The 13453-nt window shown below is 43.3% G+C and overlaps 1 protein-coding gene across 1 annotated transcript; it reads left to right on the top strand.

Moving 5' to 3' along the window:
* The first annotated feature begins 4781 nt into the window (after positions 1 to 4781).
* Positions 4782 to 13294, top strand: ndufa6 (NADH:ubiquinone oxidoreductase subunit A6). Its single transcript, XM_020512178.2, has 3 exons — positions 4782 to 5000; positions 6898 to 7013; positions 13008 to 13294. The coding sequence occupies exons 1-3, from the start codon at positions 4862 to 4864 to the stop codon at positions 13137 to 13139; spliced, it is 387 nt and encodes a 128-aa protein (XP_020367767.1). The 5' UTR covers positions 4782 to 4861; the 3' UTR covers positions 13140 to 13294.
* Positions 13295 to 13453: the final 159 nt, after the last annotated feature.

Below are 13453 nucleotides of genomic sequence, written 5' to 3'. Positions count from 1 at the left end.
CTTGTTATCTCAGATTCTCCAGCATCTGCAGTTCCCACGATCTCTCTCATCAAATACTGTTCTTGTTTGCTGCAGAATTACCATTCAAGAGGGAGAGCTGTCCAAAAACCTTCGAGGGTTGGAAGATCTGAAGAAGATCTGGAGGCTACTCATCGAAGAAGAGAAAAGGTTGAGCCGGGAATTGAAGAGGTGTCCAGTGCAGAGTTAGAGCTTGAGAAAGCCTGACTAATATTAACTCAATCCCCTCCTCCTCCTGGCTTCCCCTTTCCTCCTCCTTCCCTCTACCCTTCTCTTCTCCATCTTCTCCTCCCTGTCTCTTCCTTCATGTTCCCTCCTCTTCCTCCCCTCTCACCTTTACCAACTTTGGTTAGACATATTCCTAGAGGTTCTGTACATTCTCCAACTGCCCGAACCTCTCCAACAGTTTTTAAACTCCAGCTTCTATATTTATCTAAGCAATAAAAGAAAATCTTTAAAGAAAAATAAATTCAATCATTTGGTTGAAATCCTCTTTGGGTCCAGTGCAGTCCTGGAGGATTACCAAGTTCCTCTGGCCCATGTAGGAAAAAACTCAAAACCTGTCAAAATTTCATTTCAGCATGAAGATTTCCCCAAACATTCACACTTAGCAGCAAATCAATGATATTGTTTAGATGGGATGTTAAACTGAGATCCGGGCAAGCCTCTTCGGTCAAAGGGCTGGGGACTGGCAGATAGAGTTTAATTTGGATAAATGTGAGGTATTGCATTTTGGTAAAATGAACAAGGGCAGGACTTATACAATTAAAAGCTGGGTATTGGGTAATGTTGTAGACCAGGGAGACCCATGGATTCAGGATCATAATTCTTTGAAAGTTGTGTCACATGTAGACAGGGTGGTTAAGGAAGCATTTAGCATGCTTGCCTTCATTGCTCAGACCTTAGACTGTAGGAGTTGGGATGTCATGTTGAGGTTGTACAGGATGTTGGTGAGGCCTCTGCTGGTGTACTGTGTGCAGTTCTGGTAGCCCAGTTATAGAATGCTTTCTGGTATTTCTGGCTTCTAAGTACTGTATGTCCGCTAGTCCTTCGTGGTTCAGAGAACATTTTTCTTCCTCAAACAACTCCAAGAGTCTCTTTATAACTCCAGCCAACAGAGAGATTGCCCCCTGATTCCCACTGAGTTTGGTTTTGCTCAACTTCCTTGACGCCACATTCAATTATTACAGCAGGTTAAAGCTTGCCAACCTGAAAATGACCTGTTTATCAAAACTCTCTGATGTTGTCCAACCAATCTTCTATCCATGCTAATGTGCCACCCACTACATCGTGAGCTTTTGTTTTTTGTATTTTTAAATTGAAAATTATAGAATCATAGTCATAGAGTCACACAGCACGGAAACAGGCATAGGGTCATACAACACGGAAACGGACCCTTCCGTCCAACCCGTCCACGTTGACCACATTTCCCGAACTAAACTAGTCCCACTTGCCAGTTCTGAGGAAGGGTCACTGCACCCGAAATGTTAACTCTGATTTTTTCTTCACAGATGCTGCCAGACCTGCTGAGCTTTTCCAGCAACTTCTGTTTTTGTTCCTGATTTACAGCATCCGCAGTTTTTTCAGTTCCCACTTACCTGTGTTTGGCCCATATTCCTCCAACCTTTCCTATTCATGTACCCATCCTTTTAAATCTTTTAAATTTTGCAATTCTACCTGCCTCCATCATTTCATCTGGCAGTTCATTCCACATATGCACCACCCTCTGTGTGAAAACATTGCCGCTCAGGTCCCTTTTAAATCTTTCTCCTCTCACCTTAAACCTATGCCCTCTAGTTTTGAACTCCCTCACCCTGGGGAAAAGACCTTGGCTGTTCATCCTATCCCTGCCCATCATGATTTGATTAACCTCCATAGGGTCACTTAACTTCCTAACTTCTCTTAACATCTTAAGCTCCAGTGAAAAAAAGTCCCAGCCTATCCAGCCTCTCCTTCTTTCTCTTTAAACTATGTTCTCAAGTTGAAGATTCCCCAGGTGCAGAAACATCTTCTCAGGCCCTGACAAGCTTCCTCAGAAACTCTCCCCTCTCTTGATGGGTGTTTTTTATAAAAAGTCACCATGCTCATCCTCAGGAAGAACCTGGTCTTCCATAATGAAAGGTGGGAATCCAACCATTATACAAAGGAGCAGCTTGATCAGTGATTTACCCAGTTCCACTTAATACACTTTCCTAGGAAAAACTTCAGATATGAACACTTCAATTGATCCCTAGATTCAATGGCTTTGAAGGGAAGAAAGTGTTAGATTTCTAGATTGTAAACATGAACAGGCTGGGATGATGGATCAGTGGTTAGCACTGCTGCCTCACAGTGTTGGGGACCTGGGTTTAATCCCAGCCTGGAGTGACTCTCTGTGTGGAGTTTGCACATTCTCCCTGTATCTGTGTGAGTTTCCTGTGGGTGCTCTGGTTTCCTCCCACAGCCCAAAGATGAGCAGGGTAGGTGGATTGGCCATGCTAAATTGCCCGTAGTGTCCAGGGATATGCAGGCTAGGAGGATTTGCCATGGGAATTGCAGGGTCATAGAGCAGTGGGGATGGGTCTGGCTGGAATGCTGTTCAAAGGGTTGGTCTGGACTCAATGGGCTAAATGGCCTGCTTCGACACTGTAGGGACTCTATGAGGGCCTTCTTGATTATCACCCCTGAACTGCTTAATTTTAATCCCCTCTTATTCTGGACTCTTACACACACACGCTGGAATTTTTAAGTTAAAGAAGGAGCTGGGTTCTTACCTTTGAGACCTTTAAACAGAATTGGACACTGTGGAGGACTGAGTGCATTACTTCCACCTCCAATTCTGTTTTGCATTAGTCCCATGCCTTGTTTCCTTCCCTTTTTGTTTGTTGTTACACTGCCTCTGGTGTGCAGTTTGATTAATTGGGTGGTTGGTTAATTTGGTGATGAGTCTGTTTTCAAAAATCTCTTTCTCCAACACTTTTTGGATTGAGTTCGGTCCCTTGACTTCCCTATCCTCGTTTTACTTTTGTAATTATCACACTGCCCCCGGAAGGCATTGTTTGTAATTAGGTGATTAGTTAATTTGGCAGCAGATTCTTAAAATAAACCTGGGTTCTTCTGGAGTGGAGAGCTAGCTTCTGGACAGGGAAAGGTGGAAACTGTTGTTTGTACTAATTTATAGATTTACATTAAAACACTTACAAATCTCTGAAACCATATTGCTGTCATATTTAACGAATGGAAATCAGTCTGTTCGACATCCAATGCTCTTTTTTTCTTTATTCTTACATTGAATGTGAGCATAACTGGCATTCCCAGCATTGGTTGCCCATCCCTAGCTGCCTTTGATTGATTGGTTCATTTGATTGGTTGTCTAGGCCATTTCAGAGGTCAGTTAAGGGTCAACCATGTTGCCACAGGTTTGGAGTCACATACAGGCTAGACAAGGTAAAGATGTAGATTTCTTTCCCTAAAGGACATCAACGAACCAGATGGAGTTTTACGACTATTGACAATGGTTAGATCGTTGCCGGGCAGCTTTTCTATTTCTAGGTTTAATTTAATTAAAATATCTCCATCTGTCATGGTGGGATTCAAACCATGTCCCCTGAACATTAGCTTGGTTCTGAATGATTGCTCTAGTGGCACTGTCTCCCCTAAACTAAAATTCTTTACTAGAACATTATAGTATTCTATGTGTGCACGAAAAAATTCCATGACGTTAGTTTGAATGTGACAATGATCTTCAATCCTGTTCATAGAATCCCTACAGTGAGGAAGCAGGTCATTCAGCCCATCAAGTCTATACCGATCCTCAAAACAGCATCCTATTCTGACCCTACCCCTGCATTTCCCACAGCTAATCCATCTAGCCTGCACATCCCTGGATACTACAAGCAATTTAGCACAGCCAGTCCACCTAACCCATACATCTTTAGACTGCGGGAGGAAACTAGAGCACCCAGCAGAAACCTACGCAATGTGCAAACTCCACACAGTCACCTGAGGGTGGGATCAAACCCGTGTCCCTGGTGCTGTGAGGCAGCAGTGATAACCACTGAGCCACCATGTTCTGCCATTCAACATGATTTTGATTGATCAGACTGTGGCCCTAACTCCATTTTCCTGTCCCTCTGTGACCCCTGACAATCAAAAATCTTGGTTTGCCTTTTCAATTTCCTTAATAACCAACAACACCTCTTTTAACCATCTCACTTTCAATCCCTCCATTTACTCCCTATCTCTGTACATACTTTGCCCTCCTCCAATCCCAACATCCTCTGCAGCACCCATTTTAATTGTACTATTATCAACAATATTCCCCCCTAGATTCTGTAACTGCTTCCGATAGACCTTTACTCCCGCCCCCTTCCTGCCGGATAGTTGACATTCGCTTTAACCAATCAATGTGAGAAATAGGCGGGGAAGCGGTTGATTGATGTCTCTGTTTTCCAGTCCGTGTGAAGGATGGGCGGGATAATAACCGACATGTACACAATTTCACCAATCAGTTTGAAGATTGGTGGTTTATTGACGTTCATTTTATCCAGTCAGCGTAAGGGACGGATGGGAGCCACGCCCACTACAAGTTGATTGACATCAACTTTTACCAATCACCATGGGAAAGGCGGGTTGATAATTGACATCCATTGTTTGCATTCGGTGTAAATAGAAGGCAGGATATCCGCTGAGATGTGGTGTTTGACGTTGATGACAGCCTATCACTGCAAAGGATAAGCATACCAGTTGTGACTGACAGTCATATTCATCAATCAACACCGAAAACGGTTAGACGTCCCACCCTCCACCTGCAGTTTGGGACCAATCAGCAAATAGGAATCCCCAACGGGTTGGAGGGGTGAAGATGGCGGCGGCGGCTGGGGCCGGCCGTGTGATGGGCGCCGTCAAGGTGGTGAAGCCGTTTATGTCCCGGAATCAGAGCGAAGCTAAACGCCGGGTGCGAGAGCTTTATCGAGCCTGGTACCGGGAGGTGCCCAACACCAGTAAGGAGCGGGGGGTGTGCTGCTGCGGGGGCAAGTGGCTGGAGCCTCGGGCCGGTCACTGGGGGCTGTCCGGCAGGAGCTGGCCTTCCCTCCGAATGTCGGCGCTGAGCTCGGGTCATCCGGGGGCTGGAGACATCACTGCTCGACCGTGCGTGTGTGGGATTAGGGTGGGGTGGTACCTGACATCATTTCATTCCTATAGCGCCGTTCACTCCTTTACTGAATGAAATGGTCCAGAGTCTATCGGCTATTCCGCCCCTCAATATGATCACAGCCTCCATGACCCGACTCCAACACGCTACTGCCCCAAATCTCGTAACGCCCTCTGGGCACCTTCCAAACCCGTGACCTCTACCACCTGGAAGGACAAGGGGAATACTAAAAACTGCAAGTTCCCCTGCAAGCCACACACCATCCTGACTTGGGAAATATTATCACTGTTCCTTCGGTGTCATTGGGTCAGAATCCTGCAACTGCCTCCCTCAGTCAGTGTGGTGTTCCTACCCCCAAGGAATACAGAGCTTCAGGAAGGCAACTTACCATTCACCTTCGCAAGGGCAGTTAGGGACAGGCACTAACTGTTGATCCAGCCAGGAACGCTCACGTCCAGTGAACGAATATACAAAGAAAATCTGCCCTCACAAAATGTTCCTTTCGGTATCCAGTTAGCCAAACCATGCCTTTTACTATGTGCTTTTATAAAAGACTTGTTGGTTTTCCTTAATCTTTGCCTCTTTGCTGCTGTTGGCTCTTGCCTGCACTTTCAATATTTAGTCTAATTTCTTATTATGTCATGAATATTTTGTCATAAGACTCCATTGATTGTGTTTTAACAACTTATTTATGTAGCACTTTGACATATAAAATGTACCAATGAGCTTTTCAAGAGCATTTCAAAAGAAAATATGACAACCACATAACGAGAAATTATGTCAGATGATTAAAAGCTTGGTCAAAGAGATAGCTTTTAAAGAACATTTAAGAGAAAAGTAGGTCAGAGGTTTGGGGAGGGAGTTCTAGAATGTGGTGATGGTAGTATGGCAGTGGCAAAGCAACTGAACGTAGCTTGGTTCAAATTGGAATGGAGCAGCTGGAACTGGATTTCATCAATGTACATGTGAAACTTGAACTCTAGCTGTGAAGATGGGATTTTGTCTTCATAAGGTCTTCCTAGCAATATTGCCTTGGAAAAGGGTCCTGAGTACTACATGGATTGGTGAGGGTAGAGTCAAATAGGTTTTTCTCTCTTGATGCTTTCACCACCTATTCCAGGCCTGATAAGTCCTTCATGATTTGACCAGCTCAATCATTCTTTTAAAATCCTTTATTATCCTCAGTACATCTTCCAGGCAATGTTCAATGTGGAGGAAAAACTGATTCTTAAGCTGAGGGAGGGTAGTGGGTGGTAGGTGGTCATCAGCTGGAAGTATCCTTGCCTGCATTTGATGTTGTGCTCTGAGAGATATTGGAGTCAGGAATCAATGTTAAGGACTCCCAGGGCCACAACCTTCTGACCACTGTGTTGCTTCTGTCCTGCTAGAGGACAGACTTAGGAATGATAATGGAGGAGTCTGGGGCATTGGATACAAGGTTCGATTCTGCAGTTATGACTGTGACATGCTGTTGCTTGACTAGTTTTGGTTTTCTAAACAAGTCAGACATCTGGCTGATCATAATGAAATATCCTTTAACTTATTGGTACTTCAAAACAGTAGGCAGGAGAGAAAGAAGTAGAGCAGACATTGAGAGGGTCAGATGAAGTGTTAGGATGTGGAGTGTAAACACTGGTGGGCAGCAGCTAGACTGGAAGACCTGATTCTGTATATTAAATGTAACTGTTCTGGGAGATGGAACTCCGCAATATTTGACTGGATCTAACATTTAATTCTCTCTACAGTACAGAAATTCTATCTGGATATCTCAGTAAAACAGGGACGAGATAAGGTGCGGGAAATGTTCATGAAAAACGCCCATGTCACTGACCCCCGGATTATCGACCTGCTGGTGATAAAGGTCTCGAATTCTGTAATTGTGTAGAGAAGCTGACAATATGATGAAAAGCATTGTGAAGCAGGAGGTTAAACAGACCCTTTGGTCCAATTCATCCATGCTGACTAGGTATCCTAAATTAATCTAGTCCCATTTGCCAGCATTTGGCCCATATCCCGGTAAACCTTCCTATTCAGGTACCCATTCAGATGCCTTTTAAATGTTGTAATTGTACCAGCCTCCACCACTTTGGCAGCTCATTCCATACGTGCACCACCCTCTGTGTGAAACAGTTATTCCTTAGGTTCCTTTAATCTTTCCCCTCACCTTAAACTATGCCCTCTAGTTTTGGATTCTCCTACCCTGGAAAAAGAACTTGGCTATTCACCCTATCTATGCCCCTCATGATATTATAAACTTCTGTAAGGTCATTCCTTAGCGTCCAATGCGCTAGGGAAAATAGCCCCAGCCCATCTAGCCTCTCCCTATAACTCAAACCCTCCAAACCTGGCAACATCCTTGTAATCTTTTCTGAACCCTTTCAAGTTTCACAACATCCTTCCAACAGCAGGGAGACCAGAATTAAAGGAAGTATTCCAAAAGTGGCCTAACAAATGTTCTTTACAGCCCCAACGTGACCTCCCAACTCCTATACTCAATGCACTGACCAATAAAGACAAGCATACCAAACGCTTTTGTAAATGTTAGAAATAGTAGTCACAGTTTTGTCGTCATCCATACCTGAAAGTGTGAATAGGTATTTGATGTTGCTGAAATGGGAGCCATTGAGCACAGAGGTGATAGATGAACAGGACTCTGTGCGTCAGAGGCATTGAACCTATTATTTACATATCCTGGTATCATGAGGGCCCCTGCCACGACACTGAAACAACATTAACCAATAATCAGAAATAGCATTCACGGTACACCAGCCTCCACGGGTGACTGGCTCCTAATGGAAATGACCTCCCCCTTGTCAGTCTGATAATAGCCAGGCCACCTCCAGCATGTTCTTCCCTCCTACTCCTGCATCTTTGCCACTAAATTACCCAAAGATCTGTCCTTGACCCTTTCATCTTCCTGATGTGTGCTGTCACTTCCACGATTATCTGTGATACAGGGATGATTTCTGCAGCTCCTGTTCGGTTCGCTCGTTCCAACTTGCAACCATTGACGAGCTGCAGTTTCTTTAGTAAAATGCAGTGAAGCCCAAAGCTGTCATCTTTGAGCTGACAGAAACTCCAAACGCTTGTGATCACTGTCATCGCCACCTCAGTCTTTGGGATTTTAGGTTGGAAAAAGACTGTTCATAACTGAAATATCTTATCTCTTCCAGCACTTCATTTCCTGTCTATAATCGAGACTGTTTACTTCTACTTCCAAAGCCTCTGTCTCTGTCCCTGCCTCAGTATGTCTGCTAAAACCCTCTTCCAGATGTGACTATTCCACTACTGCCTTGGATGACCTTACATCCTCCACCCTCTAAACTTTAGATCTTTGTAAACTCTGCTGTCCATATTTTTAACACATTTAAAGTCTTGAGAGAGAGACCCCTGAAATAAAGTTTGGCTGTGTGAGGGCTTGGAAAAAGTACGTCGGGTCAGCAAGAGAGCATTGAGAAAGCAAGCCCTGGAATAAAATAACAATAGTGCAGGAATGAGAGAAAAATAAATGCAGGGACAAGTCTGAAAAATGTCATGGTTGCACAGAGGGAACCTGAGGAAAGTAAGTTGTATTTAATTTAATCCACACATTTTAAATAAAGACCAGTCTTTCTAATTCAAAGAATTAGGGTGTCATATTACAGCTGTACAGGACATTAGTTAGGCCTCTTTTGGAATACTGCGTTCAATTCTGGTCTCCCGGCTATAGGAAAGATGTTGTTAAACTTGAAAGGATTCAGAAAAGACTTACAAGGATATTGCTGGGATTGGAAGGTTTGAACTGTGGGGAGAAGCTGAATAAGCTGGGGCTATTTTCCCCAGAATGTCAGAAGTTGAGGGGTGACCTTATAGAGGATTATAACATCATGAGGGATATTGATAAGGTGCATAACCAAGGTTTCTCTTTTCCCCCAGGGTGGGGGATTCCAAAACTAGAGGGCATAGGTTTAAGGTGAGAGGGGAAAGATTCGAAAGGGACCTAGGGATCAACCTTTTCATGGAGGATAGTGCTTGTATGGAACAAACTGCCAGAGGAAGAGATGGAGGCTTGTACAATTACTATACTTAAAAGGTATCTGGATGGGTATATGAATAGGAAAGGTTTAGAGAGATATGGGTCAAATGCTGGCAAATGGGACTAGATTAATTTAGGATACCTGGTCAGCATGACGAGTTGGACTAAAGGGTCTGTTTCTGTGCTATACAACTCTGACTCTATAATGTTAATAATTAAGTATTTGCTTGATAGTACAGAATTTAAATGTCTCTAAAAGAGGTACATGGTTGAAGCTTATAGTCTAACACTCATTTTAAATAGGGCACTGCTCTTAGTAGAATATGCCCACACCTTGCAGCTTTCTCCAAGGCTAATCCCTGCTGCATCCCCGTGACCAATCAGTCATCTTGTCTGATGTGGATTTCTTTGGATAACTAAGACAGTAAACAGTTCCTGCCATGTATCTCCAACCAATCAGCACCCTCTTCCCATGATGTATAAATTATTCTTCCCATTATGAAAGGAGCTATCTTGTGTTGCAATGGTAGAGTCCCTACCCCTGAACTGAGGGGCCTTGAATCAAGTCCCACCTGCTCCAGAGGTGTGTAAAAACATCTGAGCAAGTAGATTCCTTTGTAAAGTTGGTTTTTTTGATTGTCCTGATGAATGTCACATAGAACATTACAGCGCAGTATAGGCCCTTCGGCCCTCGATGTTGTGCCGAACTGTGAAACCGATCTGAAGCCCATCTAACCTACACTATTCCATTATCATCCATATGTTTATCCAATGACCATTTAAATGCCCTTAAAGTTGGCGAGTCTACTACTGTTGCAGGCAGGGCATTCCACGCCCTTACTACTCTGAGTAAAGAACCTACCTCTGACATCTGTCCTATATCTATCACCCCTCAATTTAAAGCTATGTCCCCTTGTGCTAGCCATCACCATCCAAGGAAAAAGGCTCTCACTGTCCACCCTATCTAATCCTCTGATCATCTTGTATGTCTCTATTAAGTCACCTCTTAACCTTCTTCTCTCTAATGAAAACAGCCTCAAGTCCCTCAGCCTTTCCTCATAAGACCTTCCCTCCATACCAGGCAACATCCTGGTAAATCTCCTCTGCACCCTTTCCAATGCTTCCACATCCTTCCTATAATGCGGCGACCAGAACTGTACGCAATACTCCCAATGCGGCTGCACCAGAGTTTTGTACAGTTGCAACATGACCTCATGGCTCCAAAACGCAATCCCTCTACCAATAAAACCTAACACACCGTACGCCTTCTTAACAACCCTATCAACCTGGGTGGCAACTTTCAGTGATCTATGCACATGGACACCGAGATCTCTCTGCTCATCCACACTACCAAGAATCTTACCATTAGCCCAGTACTCTGTATTCCTGTTACTCCTTCCAAAGTGAATCACCTCACACTTTTCCGCATTAAACTCCATTTGCCACCTCTCAGCCCAGCTCTGCAGCTTATCCATGTCCCTCTGTAACCTGCAACATCCTTCCGCACTATCCACAACTCCACCAACTTTAGTGTCATCTGCAAATTTACTAACCCATCCTTCTACGTCCTCATCCAGGTCATTTATAAAAATGACAAACAGCATTGGCCCCAAAACAGATCTTTGTGGTACACCACTAGAAACTGAACTCCAGGATGAACATTTCCCATCAACCACCACCCTCTGTCTTCTTACAGTTAGTCAATTTCTGATCCAAACCGCTAAATCATCCTCAATCCCATGCCTCCGTGTTTTCTACAATAGCCTACCGTGGGGAACCTTATCAAATGCTTTACTGAAATCCATATACACCACATCAACCGCTTTACCCTCATCCACCTGTTTGGTCACCTTCTCAAAGAACTCTAAGGTTTGTGAGGCACGACCTACCCTTCACAAAACAGTGTTGACTATCCCTAATCAAATTATTCCTTTCTAGATGATTATAAATCCTATCTCTTACAATCCTGTCCTACACTTTACCCACAACCGAAGTAAGGCTCACTGGTCTATAATTATCAGGGTTGTCTCTACTCCCCTTCTTGAACAAGGGGATAACATTTGCTATCCTCTAGTCTTCTGGCACTATTCCTGTAGACAATGACGACATAAAGATCAAAGCCAAAGGCTCTGCAGTCTCCTCCCTAGCTTCCCAGAGAATCCTAGGATGAATCCCATCTGGCCCAGGAGACTTATCTATTTTCACACTTTCCAGAATTGCTAACGAAAAGCTTTGACTGCAAGTACCTTTTAGTTTTGGTTAAACAAACACTAATTAAATAATAAATCGAGTATGATTTAACATTAATCACCTAAGTGTTACTGAGACCACAAATGATTCTACTATTCTTTAAGCTTCTGCCAGTGATAAATTAAAAGATTAGCAATGGCAGCATAGCTATTGTGGTTGCTGTTTATGGGGAGCTGTGGACAGTGAAACTGTCCTGGATAACAATACCTGTACAAAATGTTTTTGTGTTGAGATACTCCAGAATAATTCTACAAAAGGGCGTATGTGACTGTCCAGAGGCAAGGTACAGGGAGTTGAGGGTGCTGGGTGAATAGATCAGAAATGTCATAGCCAGATGTCATTTGATCATTTGAGCTGACAATGACCTCCGCAATCAAAACCAACCCCGATTCAAAGGTACTGGACATTGTGGTGCAAATGGAAAGGCAATTGGAAAGTGGAGGCCTATACCCAGTTGATCCTGATGTGGCTTAAACCGAAAAGACTCAAAAGATCGGAGGTAGACCAGCAAAAGAAATGTCAGGAGCTTGATAAATTAAAAAGCAGGACCAAATGGCTTTCCAGCTTAATGAGGAAGCAAAGCATGAGTTAATCGGCATTAGATCAGCAGAACATGTGTACTGACACTACAGGGTTGGGTAAGAGAAGTAACTACAGGGAAACATCCAGGTAATAGTACTAATGTCATATGGTCTGAGATAACTGACAAAACCAAAGTTCCAAGTAACCGATTTGTGGGGATAAAGTCACTTTTAAGGGATGAGAATGACTAGGAAGGGAGAACAATAAAAAAACAAGTGGGAAAAGTTCAAAAATGAATACGAGATAAATATATTCAACCAAAACCAAGGATGGACAAGCTGATAATGAACAGAAGGGGAAATGTTAGAACTAAAATGAAAGGGAAAAAGTCAAACAGTAAGTTAATTGACAATAAGGTTGGTTGGCTCGCTGAGCTGGTTTGTTGTTCAGCAGACATTTTGTTACCATGCTAGGTAACATCCTCAGTGCAGCCTCCGATGAAGTGTCGGTGTGTTTTCCTGCCTGGTTTTTAAACTCTAGTGGAGTGTATATGGGGTTGAGTTCTGTATTTATCGATGTTATTATTTATTGTTATTATCAATAAACGAATAGAACTCGACCCCATATACACTCCTCCACGAACGAAGTGAGGTAATCCAGCTCAACGGACTCGAGTTTAAAAACCAGGTGGGAAAAACACACCGACGCTTCATCGGAGGCTGCTACCCAGCATGGTAATGAAATGTCTGCGGAATAACAAACCAGCTCGGCGAGCCAACCAAGCTCGACACCCACAACCCGAGCTACAAGTCTACTCAAACCTCATTGACAATAAAAAAGGGAGAGGATGACAAAAGGAAAACCAAAGTTTAGGAAAGAGAAGGAAGACAAAGAGGAATTTAAAAATTTAAGTTATCACTGAATGTCCAAATAAATAGTTTTGAATTGATATTAGGCAAATAGTTAGGAATTGATTCAAAGCAGTGGAGATAGTGGGCAGTAGATTTAGTTTTGGCCTCCTTTTCTGCCTGGTTCTTTGATCACTCATGTAATTGATTTCTTTTTCAGGGTAAAATGGATCTGGAAGAAACTATACAAGTTTGGAAGCAGCGGACACACATCATGCGTTACTTCCACGAGACAGAAACACCCCGACCCACAGACTTCCTCTCCAGATTCTACATAGGGCACGATGTATGAATAATAAGGGAAGTGGCCATTGTAAAATAAATGTATTCAGAAATAATTTGAAAAAAAATTGAATGGATTTAATAGTCTGTAATTCAAGGGAGCTTGGTGGTTGCTCCTGATTACTGAGAATGATACCATTAAAAGGTTACAGATATTTTCTTACATTTCCTTTAGTTAGTGTTGCAATGTTTTCCTAATGGCAGAGGGAGAGGTATGGAGTAGGTCACATCTGCCAAGGCTCAGTAACATTCTTGCCTCTTAAGAAGTGATTTGAGCTCTGTTTTCAGACTAGTAGGTCCAAAGCAGTATTGTCAGTGGTGTTA

This window comes from Rhincodon typus, chromosome 37 (assembly GCF_021869965.1).
Source record: "Rhincodon typus isolate 14 chromosome 37, sRhiTyp1.1, whole genome shotgun sequence".
Taxonomy (NCBI): domain Eukaryota; kingdom Metazoa; phylum Chordata; class Chondrichthyes; order Orectolobiformes; family Rhincodontidae; genus Rhincodon; species Rhincodon typus.
The sequence above is the reverse complement of the archived record's forward strand: the minus strand, read 5'-3'. Positions and strand labels throughout refer to the sequence as shown.

Excerpts from the sequence above, each read along its gene's own strand:
- ndufa6 (XM_020512178.2), top strand. The coding sequence starts at position 4,862 with ATGGCGGCGGCGGCTGGGGCCGGCCGTGTGATGGGCGCCGTCAAGGTG. Across the intron at positions 5,001-6,897 it reads CCGGGAGGTGCCCAACACCA|TACAGAAATTCTATCTGGAT; the intron begins GTAAGGAGCGGG and ends TTCTCTCTACAG. Across the intron at positions 7,014-13,007 it reads TCGACCTGCTGGTGATAAAG|GGTAAAATGGATCTGGAAGA; the intron begins GTCTCGAATTCT and ends TTTCTTTTTCAG.